The following is a 23,543-nucleotide window of genomic DNA, read 5'->3' on the forward strand; positions in this document are numbered from 1 at the left end:
CTAACATTTGAGTTTTTGGTTCTTCTTCGGTTCTGGAATACTGTATTTGCCAAAATTCACCGGGTTCATGAAAGGCTTCAGGACCACACCATGAATTTCCATAATGCTGCTCAAGATATTTAGGCTTTACAAGGGTATTTCCTAAAAAACAGTGATGCTATATGCAATAATTCTTTTAAAGAAGCAAAGGAACTGTGCAGTTCTTGTGATGTCCAAATTGAGAGACGGCAAAGGAAGAAGAAAAAATGAACGGAGAAACAGCAGAGGATGTAGGACTCACAGCAGAAAATGAAATGCTACGACTGATGAAAAGCATGATTGACAAAATGCACACAGAAATGGGAGACAGATTCATCAGCTTGAAGAAATTGGACTCTAGTTTTGGCTTTCTTTTAGACATGAAGGAGCTGATGTCCACAACTAATGAGAATAGCTTGAAACAGATATGCATTTTTATGGGAAGCTCTTATGATACAGACTTGGATGGCTTGGAGATGTTCAGTGAAATAATGGACTGCCGAATGCTATTCAAGACAAGGGCTGATGTTAAGCTTTCGACACCAGAGGATCTGCTTCGCTTCATTGTGCAGTATGGGGATGATGTATTTCCAAATCTGAGAGTTGGTCTGCAGATCTTATTGACTGTTGCAACATCTATTGCCAGTTGTGAAAGGTCTTTTAGTAAGTTAAAACTTATCCTGTTTTACCTGAGATCATCTATGGGACAGAAAAGATTGTCAGTCTTGGCTTTGCTGAGTGTGAAGCGACAAATTACCGACAGCATAAATTTTGAGGAATTAATTGATACATTTGCAGCAGCAAAGGCAAGAAGAATTTCTCTTTGAAGTTACATAATAACATCCAAAGCATTATATCAAACTATTTCTTTTACCTTATGCTAACTTTCCAGGTTACTATATCCAAAGTAATGTTTTAAGTTTTCGCAATGTTATATTTGACTATTATTTTAGTATAAAATAATTCTGCATTAATTTTTTATACGCATTCTTGTTTCTCATTCTGTCCTTCTCTGTTATTCAATTATATCTTCAAAATACCATTGTTAACTCAATTATTTCGCTTTTTTCATTTCCTTCATACCCTAAAAATACGCCACGAAATTCAGGTTTTAATGTTCTAAAACTCATAAATTTCCGGGAAAGCATGACGGACCCCCTCATGGCTTACGTTTTGTCACGAGGGGGCGCAAAAACTGACTTTGTCCCCAGGCACTGAAAACCCTAGCTACGCCTCTGTAATTATGTGTAGATAGTGATACTTGATAGATGGCCTTTGTTTTGATGACGTTTTGAATTTTCTAAAGCCAGATTTCTTATTGTTGGCGTTTGCTCTCATCAGATTCTGTCATAAAAGAACATCACATACAACTATTTAAACACCGTATGCATAATTGTCATGTGTCATTTAAAATTGTTATTTAACTTTAAAAACTGCTTTTCTGGTAACACTAATATCACTCAGTTCAACTACATAATACACAGACCACTGCAGTTAGAATCGGCACAGTAGACTGTATAATTAATATAATCTTACTTTTTAAAAGAAACGTCGTGTTTACTATACATTACTAGGTCAGGACGATGACAACCGAAACAACTTTGGTCTGGTCTCGCTGCCAGCTCAAACTTCATGTTCTGTTTCCATTACATCGTATAGTCAATACGTTTTTCCATGGCTAACTTACAAGCATAGCTATTCTTATGATTACAAACACTTCTAAACATCCTTTGACTGCTTTCTAGTTGTTCACTCCAGTTTTAAAAGAGTTGTTTGACGTATAATGCTCTTGGTTCAGATATGTCTGTCATCACGAACAAATTAGGTTTCTAGCCACAAAATTAATAAAACAAAATTCAATTTTCTGTATGAACTGTATCACTAATTGTATCGGTTTAAATGAAGTGGCATTGAGTGTTTCTGAATTATTATTCCTTGAATAAAACTGAACTATTTAATTAAAACCTTCCCAGCCACAGAAGATTAATTGAATCACTATTACAGACAATTGACAGCTGGTGTTGTCTATATATTTGTCAAAATGTTTGTCAAAATTTAAGTAGATGATAGAAGAATTTCTTGTTATAAACTGGGTAACTAAATTAAGTGGACATCAGTAGTGTAGACAATTTCCCTGAGATGTGGGGAGAAGCAAGACAAATTATTCTTCCCCATTCTGCTATCATAATAAAATCAGTGATAAATTGAATATGTTACCCTATGGATTATCACAGTTGTATCTACGGCTTTATATAATTCACTCGAAAATCGAAAGTTCACACATTTTTGGTCAATTACTTTACAACCTAACTGACGAGTTGAATTATTATTCTCTAGATTTTATTACGATACAGTCTGCAGTTATTACACTTTTAAGGTAACTCCTATACACTCTTTATGGCTAAAGTCATTATCACCCAGTCTATTTCTATCTCTCTTTTTTTCATAACTTTCAGGTACTTACTTTCTCTACCTGCATGTATTTACAACATGCAACAAAAATGCTAGTCCTCTAGTGATAACAATATGCATAACGAGAAAAGCCTAGAAGAGTTTTGTTTTTTTGAATTTCGCACAAAGCTACTTGAGGGCTATCTGTGCTAGCCGTACCTAATTTAGCTGTGTAAGACTAGAGGGAAGGCAGCTAGTCATCACCACCCACTGCCATCTCTTAGACTACTTTTTTACCAACGAAAAGTGGGATTGACTGTTACATTATAACGCCCCACGGCTGAAAGGGCGAGCATGTTTGGCGCGACGGGGATGCGAACACGCGACCCTCAGATTACAAGGCGCTCGCCTTAACACGCTTGGCCATGCCGGACTCGCCTGGAAGAGTAAGATTACATTAACTATATTATCTACAACAATTAAACTACATACACAACAAATGAATTGTACATAGAAATACATAGCTAAACTTGTCATATTTATCGCTTTTAAAATAACTTTTAACACTTGTCATAAAACTAAATAATCATTAAATGAACTAAATAATAACTTTGAAGCTATACAGTCTTGTATATCCAAGAAAAGTATTTATAATATATTTTATTATACACAAAGATTGTTTTTAGTTCATACTAAACGTCTTCTAAAATGGTCTTAGGGCTAGTAGATTTTTATATTCTAAATTGAAGTCACTGCCTCCTGGCTCTGAATCTATGACAGCCACACTTTCCATGCCCATCTATGCCTCAGTAGCTGCATCAATTCGGTCTTCTCTTTCAGAGTATCTCTACAACAGATTGATACATCAGATCTTGGTCTTCCCATCTACTTTTTCTTTATGGTACACTCTATTTATAAGTTTCTGCACTTCAAATGGTCTTTTCCAATGCAATGTGACTTTGTTGTCAATGAGTAGCAGAACTAAGACATTCTTTCTGATCTTGAAACATTGATCCTTGCACTTCTAGTCACACAAGAGCTTTTGACTATCTTCGATGTGTTTAGCTTTCACAGTAGAACTGCTTTGTAGGTCCAATACAGTACCTTCCAGTTCTCAGTTATTTAGGTCTCTTCCCCTTTTTCTTGTGATCAACTTTCTCTCGGGCAGTGCCCCAAATTTTCTCCATGGAAGTTTTTCTTTATGCTTTTTTTCAGTTTCCATGGACATACATTTGGGATGTCACTTCACAAAACTAAAAGGGGCTCTTAATACTTACTTTACACGTGTATATTTTTATTTATTAAAAATAATTTTTCGTGAATACTTTTCAGAGATAGAACAATATCCTTTCAGCTTTCACCATGTAAATTTTGTAGTATACATAGTGTTTTTCTATAATAATATAAAAGAATCTGAATACTTTTTATAAATTTGTTTCCTTATATTCGATATAAAATAAAAAAGTGTGTGAACGATGTATGGATCTCAAATTGAGCATGTTGAAATTTGCTGTTTTAAAGTTTAAAGGTTAAGGCAATGGTTAACCAAGTAAAATACAATTATATTTGAGCATATCTAAGAGCCAAGCATGGCCAGGTGAGTTAATGCGTGCGACTCATAATCTGAGGGTCGCAGGTTCGTATCCCCGTCGAACGAAACATGCTCGCCGTGAGGGCGTTATAATGTGACGGTCATTCCCACTATTCGTTGCTAAAAGAGTAGCAGACTTTGTAGCAGAATACCAAGTCTTAGGCTTCTGTCACGGAGCTCATTTTCTGGCGAAAAACAGGGGTTCTTATGCTAATTCTCTTTGGTGTCATTGCAACTTCTCAAATAGTTTGCATGAGCACCCACAAGTAGACCTGTCCCTTAACTGGAGGCCCGGCATGGCCTAGCGCGTAAGGCGTGCAAATTCGTAATCCGAGGGTCGCGGGTTCGCGCCTGCGTCGCGCTAAACATGCTCGCCCTTCCAGCCGTGGGGGGTGTATAATGTGACGATCAATCCCACTATTCGTTGGTAAAAGAGTAGCCCAAGAGTTGGCGGTGGGTGGTGATGACTAGCTGCCTTCCCTCTAGTCTTACACTGCTAAATTAGGGACGGCTAGCACAGATAGCCCTCGAGTAGCTTTGTGCGAAATACCCAAACAAACAAACAAACAAATCCTTAACTGGACTTTTTTTTTTCGCAGCTCATTATAATTATCAGAACCAAAAACAAAAATATTTCTCTAAATAGTAATTTTCTCTAAACTATACCAGCAACAGTCTGTTGGTGTGACTCTCATATCCAGTATTTAAAGAAATTTACACAAACATTCTCACGACCGTTTTTCCCGACGTAAAGTGTCGATTCAAAAATCTCTTCTTCTGTTCGCCCTTGAGATACTTTCCTTCATAGTCTAGCGCAGTGGTTCTTAACCTTGTTGGAGGTACTGAAACCCGGAAGTTTCGTACTTGCATTCTCTGAATTGTAATTCGAAAAATAAAATATGATTTTTTTAAAATTCAAAACACACGTAGATATTTTATTTGTGCACAAAATGAACCACGCATCAATTGCACACAATATCACTGTGTATTATAGATTTAATAGCAATAATTTTCACTTTGGACACATAACGGTGTATCCAAAAATCTTATCATAAAATCTAAAAAAGGCCTCACTTGAGCAATTTTGCTCTCATCTAAATCATTCTTGTTACAAAAGTAGCTACGTACCTGAGATGCACCTATCCACGAATTTCTGATAAAAATTATTCCAAACGAGCGCCACTCATCCACCACCTCGGACGCGACCTGGTCTCTTGGTAAGTCAGATTCCAAATCAGCCCTTGGTTCGGTTGCGCGGTCACCCGTTTCAATTTTAGGATCAATGCCGAGAAGGCGCGAAAGGTCCGGACTTGTATCTGCTATTCACAATCTAGTCCAGTGTTAGATTTTCTTGGCTTCGCTTAGATACTTCAGTCAGATTCCCTCGGCTTCGTTTAGATACTTCAGTCAGATTCCCTCGGCTTCGTTTCCAGCTTTATCAGACTTGCGGGGGTCAATTATCTGTTATAGCCGTTCGGTTACTCCCGAAGGACAAGGCGTTGAGGTCATGGTAGCATTGAGAAAACTGGATCAAGTAATAAACAATTTACCAATTTTGTTCGGTGAAGTACTCGTGTAATGTGCGTTTTGATTACTGATTTACAGCATATAATGTTACATTTCACAACGTTCACACAATGTTACATAACAACGTTGATTATTCGCTATGAAGTGACTGCATTTTGACGATTTCATAACAGCGTTATGGTATAATGTGACCAAATCACAACCAACTTGTGGCAACACATGACGTTGCAACTCTCATATATGGGACACTGGACATTACTTGGTTAAGAGGGTAAAATATTTCATTCTGAAAGTCATTCCTAATTATGAACATCAATTTGGCGCCCCAACCCCCGACGCTGCGCCCGGGGACAGATGTACACCCTTTCCCACCCCTACCACCCTAGCTATGCCACTGGCGAACGTGTTATCTTTTTAAGCCAAAAATCATGAACGTTAGAACTTTCTATTTAAAACACCAATAAAAAAGTATTTTAACTAGAAAAGAAAGATCCTACTAGGAATAATATATTTTTTGTGTAGTAATTCTGGAGGATTACTATGGATATGAAACAAGCATCTCAACGTTACTTGTTTCAGATGTGTATCTTAGGGAATATCTAGATATGATGTGATATATGTCGATGTAGAGTTTGTATTGGTGCATAGATTAATACTTTAATTTCCATTATACTTTTATTATTTTACCAGATGTCGCTTTTCTTAAATGTTTTTAGCGCAAAGCTACACAATAGGCAATCTATCCTTTGTCCACTGCTACTGGAATGTAACCCCGGATTTCAGCGTTTCAATTTTGTAAATTAACTTGACCCTTCGAGGGACTTCTTCAACGGTAAGTTATTATTTTAAAAATGAGTTTGTATTATACAGAAGTATATATACATTATTTTGTTTTGTTAAAGTATTCAGCCAACATCTCCATGGAGAAAACAGTCTTCACTTAAGTGTTTGATGACCGTGTTTACTTGTCCTACCAATGAAAATCCACAAAATTTAAATGAACGCTATCACTAGTATCGACCAGTGCAGTCCTTTGTTGGTTTTTATTTTGATCAGAACCACAATCAACGAATATTTGTTTGTTTTTCCACAAATCCAAACTTGTTATTTGTAAAGGTTAAGTTGAACATATCTCCTATATATTTAGTAACACTGAATTAGTTCAAGGTATTCCTATTTCTTCTCATTATATTCGGATGACAGCGGTCAATATAGATTTCAGTATATACATAACAACTTGTAAATGCATGTGCAAAGATAGTATTGGCTGGAATGGGAATTAAAACTTTGATTAAAATAAAGTACAGAGTAACAAACTTTCTTTGTTAACCTGAAGATGACCTAAGAAGATCAAAACGTTGTTCTGTACTTTATTTTTAATTGACATTTTAATATCCATACCAGCTGTCTTGAGAATAGATTTTTACTTCAAGTGGGTTTCTCGTCATCACAAACGTATTATTCCACTGGACAGTAATTTGTTCATCAGTCAGGCTACTATTCATCTGTCTCTTAATCTACCTGACTCTCCAACGTCTAGCTGTTTGAGTTTATCAATCTATCTTTCTGTCTATCTATCTACCTTTCTGTTTCTCCATCAATATATCCATTTTCTATCTGTCTTTATGTCCTTCTGCCCACTGTCTATTTGTCTATCTTTCTCTCCATCTAGCTATCTTTTGCCAGTCTATCAATCTATCTCTCAGTCCGTCTATCAGCCTATCCAAATTTCCGCCTGTCTTTCTATTCACCTGTCTAAAGAAGTCGTAATAGAATATTTATTTGAAGATATTCAAAATCCAGATATTTCACCAGATAATGTCAGCCTCACGATCATTCATGGAACTGATTAAAACAGCTATGACCATTAAGAATCATCTGTCTGCTTTAACTCCAAAATAAACTTCTTATTTTTAACAAACCACCCGTTACGAGCTGTGGAGTTATAAGACAGTGTTGTGTTAAGAGTTTGGAAAGATGGTCGGTCATGTTCGTACGTTCCTGCGTCAACATAATATCCGGAGTTTAAACATGTTAAAAGCTTCAGGTGACAAGTGTACATTGAACTTAAACATGGCTGTAATACCGAATAAAATCTTAAGCCAACTGAATTATTTTTTACAGATGGTGTTATTATGTAACTAATTTAAATAATGAAGACATGATACAAGATTGTTCTCGTTCTTATCGTTATTTGTGTTTATATACCAAGGAGGGTCAGGCTTCATTGACCTCTTCCTCCTTTCTTTGCATTGGTATTAGCAACTGTCAAGCGTATTTATAAATGTTACACGAGAGCCAGAGTGACCCGCACTTACTTAGGCCCCTATCAGGGCAATGTCCATGCACTATCTAAATATACACTTCTTGTAGTTGTTTTGTTTATTTTGTCTTAAATTTCGCGTAAAGCTAAACGAGTGCTTTCTTCGCTAGTCGTGCCCTAATTTAGCAGTAAAAGACTAGAGGAAACGTAGCTAGTTTGCTTGGTATGACGGGGATTCGAACTCGCGACCTTGAGATTAGGAGTTGAGCGCCCTAACCACCTGGCCATACTAGGCCAAGATAAAGGATATATGTATTTAGCTGTGTTGCTTTCTTTGTTTCTTGTTGAGCACAAACCTACAGAATGGGTTTTCTGCTGTCAGCCCACCGTGCTTAATTCTTATTGATGCACGATCCTCAGCATTATAAGCACTCGGACATGCCGTTGAGTGTGTGTGTGTGTGGATGGGTAGTGGAAGAGGACGGGAGTCAGTAATGGTCATCTATAATAGGCTAATGTCAAATATGTTTCTTTCTATTGCTGTACCTAATGTTTCTTGTGTGTCAAACTTGTAAGAAACTGGCTTGGTGTTTTTCTAAAGAACGTTTAAACGAAGTATTTATTCATCTATCTCAACAATTTCCACTAAACCCGATTAACATAATATAATTTTATAATATTTCTCCACTTTGCGAAAACGAAATTTTTTTCCACCTATAACACAAAAAATTCAGTTTTAAGAATAACTCCTTTTTTGTCGCAGAGTTACCACAGCAATCACTCATATTCCTTCAAACAAGATACATCAATTTATTCGGAACAACTGCAATTGGTGGATAAACATACTTCTCATTTCCAACCATGTAAGATTCGAAATTCTATTGGTCAGAAGGAAATTGGATGAGTACTGCCGAACTGTTTACGGATTAATCCATTGAACTTGGTTGGAGCACTTATTACACTATTAACATTAGAGATGTTTATAAGAAGTAATATCAGATTTCAAGGCAGGTTCTCTCATCGACATCAGATTACGTAGGAAGAGGATACGGATAGAACACAGGCTCTTATGGAACACTTAGTTCCCTGATGTTTCGCACAAGAGATTAAGATACGAGATTGTTAGATGAAAAAAAAACGTTCACGTTGGAACTTAATAATCAAACGTTATATTTCCAGAAATAGAAGTTTGTGTATCCTTAGTTGCATCAGTGAAAAAGAAGAAAACGGGGTTAAAACATCCTTTATGATAATTCTGGGCAAGGACAATTTGGGGAATGGTAGCTAATAGTTTATGTGGTTGATGGACTCAACGCTGAGAATGTCAGTTACTAAAGCATACACAAAATTAGTAGGACGCGGTATTCCACGTGTGTTTGAGGTGCCGTTAAGTTAGAATATTCCAATTCCAAATGTTCCACAAATTATAAGTGAGCAAATATATAAATTCCAAATGATTTAATTGATTCCATTGCTAATTACAAATGCCTTTTTTGTTTTCACTTACGTGTATATTTTATAAATCATTAAAGTTTCTTGAATATTGTTCTTACATTCTCGCTGTTAATTCGATTGATGTTTTATGTTGTCATTTCTGATATGATTATTTTGAGTTTCATAGTTTTTTCCTGGGTTATTCGCGTGTTCTCACTGTTGCTATGATTGTTTTGAGCTACATAGTTTGGTTTGGTTTGTTTTGAATTTCGCGCAAAGCTACACGAGGAATATCTGTGCTAGCCGTCCATAATTTAGCAGTGTAAGACTAGAGGGAAGGCAGCTAGTCATCATCACTCACCGCTAACTCTTGGGCTACTCATTTACCCACAAATAGTGGGATTGATCAAAACATTATAACGACCTCAGGGTTGAAAGGGTGAGTATGTTTGGTGTGACGGGGATTCGAACACACGACCCCCAGATTACTATTCGAGTGTCTTAACCACCTGGCCATGCCGGGCCTGAGTTACATAATTCTTTCCCAAATTGTTCTTATATTTTTGCTGCTGCTATGGTTACGTTAAGTTACACTTTTCGTTTCAGATAACTCATACGTTGTGGCCCAGTATGACCAGGTAGTTAGGGCGCTCGACTTGCAATCCGACTATCGCGGGTTCCAATCCTGTCTCACATAACATGTTTGCCCTTTCAGCCATGAGGGTGTTGTAAAGTAACAGTCAATTCCACTATTCGTTGGTAAAATATTAGCCCCAAGAGTTGGCGGTGGGTGGTGATGACTAGCTGCCTTCCATCTTGTTTTACACTGTTAAATTAAGGACGGGTAGCACAGATAGCCCTTGTGTGGCTTTGCGCTAAATTCAAACAAATCTTACTTTTCATTATTATTATTACCAGAATAAGAAATTACACCTAAACATGATAATATTTTTACAGAGAAAATCAGCATTTCTTTGAAATTTAAGCGATACATCGATTTCTATTGCAAATGTTTGTTTTATAGCAAAGTCACAATGAGCTGCTATTTGCTTTGTCCATTGCGGTGAAAATGTAAGAAAAAAAAAAGGCGGAGCCGGGTTCGGAAAAATAAAGACTGATACATAACACAGGCTTGCGATGTTTTTATTTTCTTGAAATGTTTGCAGGTCGACAGCACTTCTTGTACGCTGAATTCGAAAATTTTATCCATTTTTCTCCATCACGTACATATTTTCACAAAATGTTTTATGTATTTTACATAAGTGAATCACTTTACTGAAATCTTGTTACATTTTGTTAGGCTTAAAATATTGACAACCACTGGCTATAGATTTCTCGAGACCAATAGCGACTTGAGAGTCTCATCGATCGTTCCAGAACTCACGAGAAACACACCACTAGTATTCGAACGGTCAAAGGCCACGTGACGTACCATTTCTGGATAGTATTTATTTATGCGTGCATTTTGACATTATTGTTTTTCTTTTCAGTATTACGTATTCGTTGCTACGGCAACAAAAGGTTGTTAAATGATCGAAACATATCCTGTTGGACTTGTGGTAAATTTGTTGTTACGAAACAAAGGCAAAACATTACATATTTCTTTAATAAAGCGTATTGCATGTATTTTGGAATAAAACTTGGGAACCAAAACAAATCTTAGGCTCCGCACAAAGTTTGTGCAAATTTTTGTCGAAGAGTTGAGACAACGCACTAAATGTTACGAAAAGAAAGACCATAACACGTGGTTCTAAGACTAAAAGACGTAGATTTTACAAAAAATCAGGATGAATTTTTTTGGTTTTGAATTTCGCGCAGAGCTACCCGAGGGCTATATGCGCTAGCCGTCCCTAATTTAGTAGTGGAAGACTAGAGCAAATTGGAAAATGATTATGTTAAGATGAAATTCAAGTACCTAAATTCAAAGCCATTTGATGCTCTTTATTTTAGCATTATGAAAATATATTAGGTTTCCTGGTACCATATCAACAGCTGAGGAAAACTTCGCAAATGTAAGAATGTGTTTAAGTTGAATAAAGCATATGCCAGATATGCATTGGCAGGGAGGGACATGTTGTTGCACATTTGCTGGCAATATGCAAAAGTCAACTTATTCTTGATGACGAGAAACATCACTTATACTGGATTATACTTTCCCTGAGACTCAGCACATGAAACAAAAAAACTCAACACATTAAGAAACCAAATAAACACAGCCACAAATTTATGCTCACCCGATAAAATTAACGTTGAAATCAAATAAAATAAAACAACATTTCATTAACATCAACAAATTTCCTCAGAAACCCGAGGAAAAACTTATACGCACACACCTAGATCAACAACAAATAAACAACATTAAGTCCCAGGATGCAACAAACTACAAAATCTCCTAATGCTGCTTACCATATGTTCCCGATATCAGCGAAAAATATCTATTTGGAAAAACATTTAACAAAACACAACATTCCAGTGAACACCAAATTTATTCAAAAGCCAGGTACAAAATTAAAGTCCATATTATGTAAAAACTACAATGACAAACACAAAACCAACATAATTTATAAAATACAATGCAACAACAGCCACGACTTCTATACTGGAGAAACAAGCAAAAAAAGGGAAACTAGATTCAAAGAACGCAGGAAAACACCTTCACATGTTTTTGAACAATGATAGATCAATTAAACACAACATAACCACGGAAAACTCCCAGATACTAAGTCAGGAAACAAACATAAACAAACGCAAAATCAAAGAAGTCCTACTTATACAGCAACTAAAACCAAAATTAAACAAATATACGGGAACACCTTTATACCTACACTAATTAATAACCTAACATCCAACTGCAACGCCTCCTACAATCCTGTACCCGTTTATACTCTCGTCCCTGAGACTGCATCCAGCAACAATCAGTTACAAACTCTCTTTGTTAACCTGAAGATGACCAAGGAAGGTCGAAACGTTGTTCTCTGCTTATCAAATAGTGTTAACACCCATACCAGTCGTTCTAAGATACAAAGATCAACTTACATAAAGAGTATGCATATTTATGAAATGAATTGTTGCTTTGTCTCTAGTGAAGTAAATTCAACATTTTAATGTTTTAGTTTTTGAAGGGGTGGTTAAATTGTGTAAAATGCAATACAATAGTTATGTATATTGTTCAAATAATATTTGTTTTACGTCATTTAACTAGAGATATAGTGTAGTTTTGTGTCACAATATATATATATATATATATATTATTATGACTAATGTATCATACTATACTTATCATGAGTTAGTTAATAGTATTTTCTATCCACTATTAGGTCTATCATGTATCTCTTTTAAACTATAATAGTTATTCACGTACATTCCTTTTGGTTGTCGTCGTTCTTTCATGATATTTATTATTTTCCATTGTTTTGCCATATATTGCGAGTTATATATTGATTGTGTTTTGGTTTAGTCTGCAGATCTAGTAAGACAGACGTTATTTGAAAGTATTTATATATAACCGATGCTCTTTCTATGTTCTATTTCATACAGAGTCCGGATATTTGTATCTTCTTTCCAATGAGCTTTTTTAAATTGATGTTGTTTATATTCTAATGGAGGTTCATGATCCAAGATACACCAGATAGGTAAATGATTACTGTCTAAACCAAAGCCTGCATTAAAATGTAAGTGTTTAGTACTCATCCACAATCCTGTATATTTATGATTGTTCTCTCCCGGCCCAACTCAGTCTGTGGTCATTTCGTTGTCCTGGTGTTAATTTGATTTCCTAATTTGTGGTACTATTTTTCTTATCCTTAGCCAGTCTCGTCGATAGATAGGTAGATAAAACCAGCTAATGGTTATCAAGTAAAGTCTACTTATAACTCATTCAATGGTAAAACTGTTTAAAATCAATTAGTTACTTGTATTTGGGATCTTTAGGATTAAAATCTTTAAGTTAGAAAAACGGAATTATCTTACAAAACAAATAATATAAAATCGTGATAATTTTAATATTCAATTCTTATGACACCACTGAAACTTATACTGTTATTGTCAGCTGTGTTTGTTTTTATGATTTGTCCTCTGCCCTCAAGTGAGTCAGCAGTAAGTTTACTGACTTATAACGTTAAATTCGGTGCTCGATTCCCTGTAATGGACAAAGTTCTGATAGCCAACAGCGTACCTTTTCTGCTAAAACAAACAATCGAAACACGTTATTCACATATAACCAATTCATCCTTATTTCAAAATACATAGTGTATTAAAACTAGCTTCATATAACACTGAAAATTCGAATTTCGAATGCCGCAGTGAGAAGAGAAGAGGTGACCTATTGTGTAGCTTTGTCCTTAACTACGAACATTTAGCCTATGAGAAATACAAATACAACATTTTCTGTGCAAATATGCAGAAGACGAACTCTCTATTTATGAATATATAAAGAAACAAATGGAGACGCCACTATCAGTCCTTATGTGAAACTGGAATATACAGTCGTGATACTAATGTATAAATTGTAAAAAGGGGTTATATTACAGTGTTTACACGTACGGATAGCTTCAATTGTTAGATAATGATTTGAGTGCCTTTACCACCTGGCCATACCGGACCTTGAGAATACTGTTAAAGCTATACGCGTAATTTGATAATTGAACCTATATTTCGCTGTGTAAAGACTAGAGAGTAGGCAGCTAGCCATCACCACCTACCCCAACTCTTGGCTACTTTTATCAACGAATAGTGGATTAACCGTCACATTATAACGCCCCATGGTTTGGTCACACCAAACGCGTTCGCCCTTTCAGCCGTGGGGGCTTATAATGTGACGGTCAATACCACTATTCGTTGGTAAAATAGTAGCCCAAGAGTTGGCGGTTGTAACTAGCTGCCTTCTCGCTAGCCTTACACTGCTACATTAGGCAGGGCTAGTGCAGATAGCCCTCGTGTAGTTTGCGCGAAATTAAAACAAACGAACAAGCATTCTCAAGCTTGCTACGCCCTCATTGTATTTACATTTTAATGAGCTATGAAACATAATAACTAGATAATACTACTGGTAATCATAAAATTATTTTTTCGTTTTTTAGTATTTGCAACCTTTAGGGTACATGTGGGCTAAACGGCCAAGTCAAAGATTCCAAGGTTTGGACGTAACTATCCCTAATTTAGGCGAATGTCTATCACGTATATAAAGAGTCAACATGTCATTGCAATGTCTTATCGTCGACTACAAACGGGCTCAAATTTGAGGTCGTCTGATAAGCAGGCCCTGCAAGCTAACATTAGAACATGTTTAGCCCCTGTTTCATTCTTCTAATAAAATACGTATAGATTACGTCAATGTGTTGTAGTTGAAATATTAAACAATATTCAAAAGAAATATGAGTTAAAATTATAGTTCCTGAACCACGTGTAGTTCAGTGGATATGATTTCGGACAGAGAAGAAACAGACTCAACGTTCGTTCCCTTTTCCGGAAAAAAAAAATTGCGCTCCACACTTCGGGGTCGTGGGTGCACTTAAAATGTATGTCCCTATTTCGTCATACAAAAATAGCCTAAGAACTGGTGGTTGGCACTTTTGAATAACTGCTTTTCTTCTAGTCTAGTCCATCAACTCAAAATGAAGAACAACGACTAAACCAAGATTGTGTTCATGTAGTTTACGCGAATATCCGAAAACAAATAAACAAGACATTTCTATTAAGTAATTGCGTGCATTTTCGTCAATTCGCCCTCTTTTGTTATTACTGTATCTATCCAGGAAACTATAACATGCGATTCACCAAAATGTCTGTATATCCTATTCACGAATCATGAAGTATTTTCAAGTGCCATCTATGGATATTATGCCTACCAACACTTGCTTTTAGGTGAATGAATGTGTGTATGTTTTCTTATAGCAAAGCAAAATCGGGTTATCTGCTGAGTCCACCGAGGGAAATCGAACCCCTCGATGATTTTAGTGATATTAATCCGTAGACTTACCGCTGTACCAGCGGGAGACTTCTGGGTGATGCACGTTGACTTGGCTCACATGATTTTTTTCTTTTCTTTGTAATTGAAAGGGTTAATGTTTTCGGAAGAGTTTCTGTTTTCGTTTCTTTTCAGATCAAATGTAAAACCTATTTTCATTGTATTAAATAGAAAGTTAAAATAAGAATTATAAATGAAGTCTTATCATTCGCTTATCAAGCAACAAGCTAGTAGTAAATCAGATAAAATAACTAGATTGGGAAAAAATTATAATAAATAAAAATTCTTCATGAGACAATAAAATTGTTTTGTCGACCACAGGGTGCACGCACGTGAAATGCTGCAAAAATAATAGTACACGAATTTCGTCCTCTCATATACTTGCTTCCATTATTAATGTCGTGATACAAGCAGTGAATGTATAAAAGTTTAGCTGAAAAACGTCACGCACGCTCAGATACGAAACAAAATAACACATGGACACATCACACAACACCAAAAACTTTTTTAAATATGAACAACTCGTGTTCGTGAGTAAATGAAACGTAAAATAAATTACTTGAATATTATTTGTATTACAGAGTGCGCAGGATACTTGTAGATAACATAGTACATTAAAAATAACTAGATTTATACATGTAAAGGTCTACATGTGTTCAAGGGCTTATTAACCACTAGGCTTTCAAGGCTAGGGCTTAAGAGCACAACAATTTGAGGGGCGCACCTTTGGTATAAAAATGTCTTACAAAATTCAAAAACAGGTTTTATAAAAACAAATCTACATCCATTTCACTGCATTTAAAGTTATTGATGCTCTTGTGTTGGTGGATTATTTTCCTGGTTAGCTATTCAACGATTGGGTCTAGAACGTTAGTTGACCTCGACACGAATGTAGGTATGTACTTCAAAATAACAAACCTCAACAGCAAAATCACATGACAAAACAAAACATGTGTGCATTTTATTTGTTACCTTATTACTTTTTGTCTGTTTATATGGTAGCACGAATATCCAACATGACAGAGGCCTGCAGAAGTTTTTCCCTTTTTTATTTTTTGAATTATGGCTGTAACTAATACATTACATGTCATTTTTAATTGGCAGTTTGTTAATTAGATACTGCCATTTTCGCGTTAAACCTCTCGAACATTATCGTTACCTTCTTAAAACATTCAGTTCCCGTGAGCCAAAAAGGATCAGTTGAAGATTATATATATATATTGATCCCGTGAAGTACTCGCGATTGTTTACACTATTACAGAACCTATTTCCCAAGATATTTTTAACAGTAACCGTATATGAGAGGGCAAATAGTTCTCGAGTATTTATGAAATTCTGATATTGCGCGCAAATAGAGCGATTTCTGTTTTTCACACATGCGTAAATCAGATTATAAAACCACCTGTATAATTTATGACCATTCTTGTAGTTGCCCGAAACGTAATGAATCCATCACTTCATGGAGTCTAGCTCACATTAATGTAATTTAATTTCTTTTACCACCGAAATTGTCTTGCTTCTATTATGGTATGTGAGTTTTTAAGGCCTAAACCTGCAAGGCATTCTTTTTTTGAGAAGCATCATGAAGCAGTTTTTGGTTTGAGTATTATCCATTCCTTCATTGGTACGTGCCTTATCTGTTATAAACATTGATGACCATGGTCCCTCATCCACATTGATCTCTGTTAGTCTGCTGAAGGCCTATGTTGGTATATTTGTTTCTATCCAGCTACTAATGTTATTCGTGCATGTGAGCCTTTGTCTCCATATTTTAACTTCAACTCGTCCTTTTTCCTTTTGCTGGATCATCTCTACACTCTTTTCTCACTAATTAACCCTAAACGAAGAATTAAAAACCGTATAATTTTTCTGTGTAATACAGTGACTTTCCTCGCGACACATACGGATTGCTTCATATGAGATGTACTTGCGCAGGCTCCCCGAAAGTTTTCTGGTGCAGGACGGTGAATTAAGTGGGTCCTATGGGTTACATCATTTTATCAAGGTTTCCTATTGTAATCAGCAATTTTTCTCTAGATAACATATCTACAAACAATCTGACACACAATTCAATAATGTAATAAGCTATCATATACACAGTCAATTCGTAACTACGTTCGTCGTTTGATTACAATTTAAATGATGCTGATTGTATCAGGTATGTTATAAATAGATTTGCACAAAATTACAAATATGAATTATTTTATGCTATGACGAACTGATTGTGATAGCAAAACGCTTAATGGTCATTGTTGAAACTGTTGTGACTACCTACGATGGCAGTTAGAGCCGATGATCAGATGGTTCAGGGTTCGAGACGCGATGATGTTAGGTACGTCTCACCATTACGTCTGTATGTGCTTTGTAAAAGTGACAGTCAATTCCAATATTCGTTTTGAGGAGGATATTGTTGGTTAGTTGCCATCCTCATGACCAATAGTGAAATTCTGGGATTATACCGGAAATTTATGGGTTTGTGACATGGGCCTGGTATGACCTCGTTGTTATGGCGCTTGAACTGCAAGTTACGGATCGCAGGTTCAATTCCCACCCTAACATTCTCGCCATTTTCGCAATGTAAGTGTTATAAAGTTATGGGCAAGTCCCATTTTCGTTGATAAAATAACCACCCAAGAGAAGGCAATGGATGGTGTTGACTATTTGCCTTACTTTTAGTTTATCACTTTTCAATTAGAGACAGCTAGCACAGATAACTAACGCGTGTCTTTGCGCGAAATTCAACAAACAATTGTTTGACACAGTCATTTAACTCGTGTGTTTCAAAAGTATATTTCAAACTGGAAATACTAACAGTGTATTCCACATGATGTGCTTACTTTATTAATGACATCATTATTATAAGCACTGTTGTTTTTATAACTACGAATCCAAAAAGACATTAATACTGTAAACAATTTCTAACTCTTTCAGTATTTTCTACTCAAATCCTATGATGTGTATAACATTACACTTTTTATCATATTATTCTAAAATAATAGGCTTATGTACTTATCATTTCATGATGTACGTGAACGCTTGCAATTTGTAGTGTTCTGTTATGAAGGTTTAGGCGTGGTTCTACGAAGAAACTCTTATTCATCAGTGTGCCTGAAGAAAAGAGTATAGAATTTAGAAGTTTCATTGGAATGTCTAACACACAACGATTCTGAATACATAAATAATATATCAATTTGAGGGCAAAGTATCTGGTTTAACGGTGCTATATTCAATAAGAGATGCCTTTACTGACACAGGGGAATGTCTGCAGCTAAAAATTGGGTTTCTATACACGTGGTGGGCAGAGCTTAACTTCAAATAAAAAATCAATAGGAGGCTATAATGCAGGACTCTGGGAAACTTATTCTCTCTTACAGAAACCCACTTGCCTTAAAGCAAAGCGACACTGGACTATATGTTGTGTCAACTTCTTGGAATCAAACTCCGGAATTTACTGTTGTATGTGTGTGTGTGTGTTTCTTCTTATAGCAAAGCCACATCAGGCTATCTGCTAAATCCTCCAAGAGGAATTGAACCCCTGATTTTACTGTTGTAAATCTGTAGACTTATTGCCATCCCACCAGGTGAACAAGTGTGTGTGTGCTTCTTATAGCAAAGCCACATCGAAATATCTCCCGAGTCCAAATCGCACCCCTTATTTTACTGTTGTAAATCCGTAGGCTTACTGCTGTCCCACTAGGTGATATAAAAACAAATATGCTAGCTAAGTATTAACTTAATCAGTGTTGTAGCTAAATGGTTCTGAACATCTGACAGATATTTTAATATAAAAGCTAGATTTGGGGTAACTTCACGTCGAATGTGAAAACAACATCGCTAAAAGGAAATAACAAATGTTATTACTTTATCAAAATTCATAATATTAATAATTTTGTCCTCCAAAACAAATATAAAAGAATCATCATTATAGGGTGTTCTTTCACTACATTATGGAATATCCAGGCACTATCAGCAGTCGTTTGCGCTAGAATTCACAGCCTGTGTGAAAACGGACCCAAACCAGCTCACAGGCTCTGGGCACATTGGGGAAATAGGTTTGTTTTGAATTTCGCCCAAAGTTACACGAGGGTTATCTGCGCTAGCCATCCCCGATTTAGCAGGGTAAGACTAGAGAGAAAGCAGCTGGTCATAACCACCCACCGCCAACTCTTGGTCTACTTTTCTACCAACGAATAGTGGGTTTTACATTATAACGCCACCCCGGCTGAAAGGGCGAGCATGTTTGGTGTGATGGGAATTCGAAACCGCGACCCTTAGATTACGAATCGAGTGTCTTAACCACCTGGCCATGCCGACCCTGGGGATATAGGTGAGAAGGAGTTGAACACATATTGTATCCATCAAATCTCAGAGAGACTATGTATGCCCCTATATGTAAAAATAAATGAATGTAGTTAGAATACATTCTGTACAACCTGGCATTACTCATAAGCTACATTATTTCTTGTAATTTCTTTACCGAAGAATTAGAGAAAGGTGCCACATGTACGAAACAATGTATAGTAATGAATGAAGTATTTATCAATTTTCAAAGTATTATTAAATATTTTAATTATTTTAAAATTATTTCTAGTCTTCTGAATATTATCAGTATTCTAATAATTGTCAGGATTATTCTATTGAAACGTATTATCAACTTCTGAGAATTATTTGTATTTTCTTCCTAAAGGCAACACAATAAGTTAGCAAGAAATAAGTTTATGTATTGGTTCATGATTAGTCTCCCATCCAGACTTTTTGAGAAGGCTAAAATTAACAGACGTGTAATTGATTTCCACGTTCAAAAATTCTTCTAATTGGAAGAATCAAGTTTCTAAAAGTTATACAGTAAATGTATAATCCTCTGTTCACATATCACGGTAAGTTTATAATCCCCTGTTCATAATTCACAGTAAGTGTATAATTCTCTGTTCACATACCATGGTCAGTGTACAATTCTCTGTTCAAACTTTTCAGTAAGTGTATAATTCATTCTTAATACTATACAGTATCTGATTCGCTATTCACACACCACAGTAAGTAAATATTTGTGATGTATTCCATTTCTAAGGATCCAGTTATTCATGGAATAAAACTGTGTTTAAGTTAATCGGAATTTTAAAACTTCCGCGTAACATCTGTGATATTTAACTACATGTAGACTATTGTACATTTCACATTTGTTAAACTTGCAGCTTTTCACCGTTTCAAATATCTAACATTTCTTAATCGAAAAAAACACAATGTTGACAGTTATTATAAAATGTAACGTAATGTAATACTGAAATATCAGTGAGAGAATCTTGCTGTTTCTTCATTGTCTCAGACAACGTATTTCAGGAAGAAAATAGTTGCATTTTCGATGTCTGAGGCTCTTCGAGCTTTCCTCCCAGTGGCATAGCAGTATGTCTAAAGACTTACAACGCTAGAAACCGGGTTTCGACACCCATGAGGGCAAAGCACAGATAGCCCATTGTGTAGCTCTATAGTAGATTACAAACAACCAAACAAAGACTGGCTTCACATTTCAGTGTTATGGGTGTTAAAAGAGTGAAAGTTAAACCCCACCATTCTATTAGTCATGAGTAGCACATGAATTCTTATTTGGTCAGCTGTATTCTGTCAGATCAGAATTAGGAGCATATATATACCTTTCTGTAGTTCAGACATGTTCGAGCAAGCGATGTGGTAAGTAGTGTGATTTTTTTTTCACTCTTCAGAATTATCCAAGCTAGTTTCGAAAATACGCGCATGTGATATGTTATCATAAAGTGCAAGGTGCTCGAAAAGTCTGAACTCATAGACCCTTCAACGTACTTAACAGAATGTGTTCCACAGGTCGTCCTCGTAATTCAAAACAAATTAGAATTAACTCGACCTACCATATTTTGATAGCGCCATCTGAAATTAATAAAATCTGCAAATCACCTATTGTTCCAGACTTTTCGGACGTCATGTATTATCACTCCATTAACATGAGCTTTGAAAATTAGCACTAACTCAGGGTTCGTTGGTACAAGGTTTTACGTGTTACTAATTCTAACTATAAAAGAACTCGTTTGGTTTGGTTTGTTTAGAATTTCGCGCAAAGCTACTCGAAGGCTATCTGCGCTAGCCGTTTCTAATTACAAGTCGAGAGTCTTAACCACATGGTCATAAAAAGAACTCGTATAAATGTATAGAAATTTTCTATCGACATCAATAAATAGCGCTGTTTAATGCTGATTTCTGGCCCGGCATGGCCAAGCGTGTAAGGCGTTCGACTCGTAATCTGAGGATCGCGGGTTCGAATCCCGGTCGCACCAAACATGCTCACCATTTCAGCCGTGGAGGCGTTATAATGTGACGGTCAATCCCACTATTCGTTGGTGAAAGAGTAGCCCAAGAGTTGGCGATTGGTGGTGATGAGTAGTTGCCTTCCTTCTAGTCTCACACTGCTAAATTAGGGACTGCTAGAGCAGATAGCCCTCGAGTAGCTTTGCGCGAAATTAAAAAAAACAAATAATGCAGATTTTAATAAAATTATAAAACGTTTTGTTTTTATTTTTGCTTTTGTTCGCTCTGTATTCCCCAGACCATTATTTGACATGTCTGAGTTTGTGCGTGTGGATTGCTGGCGATACCTGAAGCGATTGTCACCAAATCTAGTATTAATCCTTGGAATCTTCCAGGAAGTAAAACTGTTTTCTGTTTCACCGTTGTATTCGTTATTGTTGTTGATAAAATGTATTAGTTATCTTATGGTTTATATTGTGCTTTTGCTTCAACCACGGTTACTTTCCTTTGCATATGAGTTTTGATTTTTATAATCCTTTTCATACAACTCTCAATGTGTTATTCTTGAGGTATCACTCGTGTTTTTTTATATATTATTTGTAAAATAATATACTAAAGAGTGTTGAACTAAGTTTTCTTTATCTTCTTTGATCTTCTCCTTTGGTAGGACACTCGACTCGCAAACTGTGGATTATGAGTTCACACCTTATCATCGAACATGCTCGTCCTTTCAGGCCTGGGGACGTTAAAACGTATTTTCATTATTTGTTGGTAAAAAGAGTAGTCCAAAAGTTAGTTGGCAGTCGATGGTGCCATATAGTTGCCTTTCTCTCTAATATATATACCACTTCAAAATTAGGGACGCTAGCTGCCTTCCCCTCTAATCTATGAAACACTTCGAAATTAGGGATAACTCTCGAGTAACTTTATGCGAACATCAACAAACATATAAATACTTTTAACAGACGAAATGGGTTAAATTCGCTATCAGATGTCGCAGACACCAACAAAGACTTCTTAAGATATTCTAAACAAAGATGTTTTCAGTAGAAGAACGTTATGGCGTTTATGACGAGAAACCCACTTGAAGTGAAAATGTATTTTCAAGACGACTGGTATGGGTTTTAGCACTTTAATTAAACTAAAGTATAGAACAATGTTTCGGCCTTCTTAGGTCATCTTCAGGTTAACTAAGATGATCTAAGAAGGTCAAAACATTATTCTGTACTTTATTTTAATTAAAGTGCTTATACCCATACCAGTCGTCTTGAGAATATATTATGGCATTTGACTCCAAGTCTCTGGATGCCCAATACAAAATAGAGTTTTCGTTTAAGTTCAGCTGTAATGTTTTTACTGGGATTACTGAGAATGCAACTAGGCTAGAAAGAAAATGTTTGATGTTGTTCATTTTTCAGCAAGATCTAGCACTATTATTTACTTGTCTTCGAATCAAAACCAAAAGTATTGTTAAAAGCAACGATACCCAACTGATGAAATAAATGTATTACAATCATTATGAATAAAATAAATTGAATGTTAAGTATTCGTTTTAATTACGCGTACATTTATATACCTGGTTATCTGTGTTAGGATTTTGAAGTATATGTAGGTTGGGCTTCTTCTACAGTATATATCTGGGATTGCTACCGATAAATTCAAATAATAAAAGGCTTGTTTGCTTTGAATGTAATGATATAATTGAAAATTACTTCTTGATATAAAGTGAACCTTTTTATTAAAGGGTTTAATTTCATATCAAATGTTATTTCTATGTTAAAGCTTTACATTGTGTTATTTTCTTATTCATGTTATTGGTTTGTTCTGTAAATTTCGCGCGAAGCTACACTATGGCTATCTGCGCTAGCCGTCCTTAATTTAGCAACGTAAGACTAGAGAGAAGGAAACCGTCATCATCACTCACTACCAACTCTTGATCTACTATTTTATCAACGAATAATGAGATTAACCGTGTCATTATAATGCCTTCAGGGCTGAAAGTGCGAGCGTGTCTGGTGTGACGGGATTCGAGCTCGGGACCGTCAGATGACGAGTCGAGTGCTCCTAACCACCTAGCCATG

General features: G+C 36.0%; 1 protein-coding gene across 1 annotated transcript; it reads left to right on the plus strand.

The window, feature by feature from the left end:
* The first annotated feature begins 245 nt into the window (after positions 1–245).
* LOC143245818 (uncharacterized) lies at positions 246–845 on the plus strand. The gene has a single exon (XM_076492072.1). It carries the CDS (start codon positions 246–248, stop codon positions 843–845), a length of 600 nt encoding a protein of 199 aa, XP_076348187.1.
* The last annotated feature ends 22,698 nt before the right edge of the window (positions 846–23,543 follow it).

Source organism: Tachypleus tridentatus, chromosome 3, assembly GCF_004210375.1.
Source record: "Tachypleus tridentatus isolate NWPU-2018 chromosome 3, ASM421037v1, whole genome shotgun sequence".
Lineage (NCBI taxonomy): Eukaryota > Metazoa > Arthropoda > Merostomata > Xiphosura > Limulidae > Tachypleus > Tachypleus tridentatus.

Excerpts from the sequence above, each read along its gene's own strand:
- LOC143245818 (XM_076492072.1), top strand. The coding sequence starts at position 246 with ATGAACGGAGAAACAGCAGAGGATGTAGGACTCACAGCAGAAAATGAA.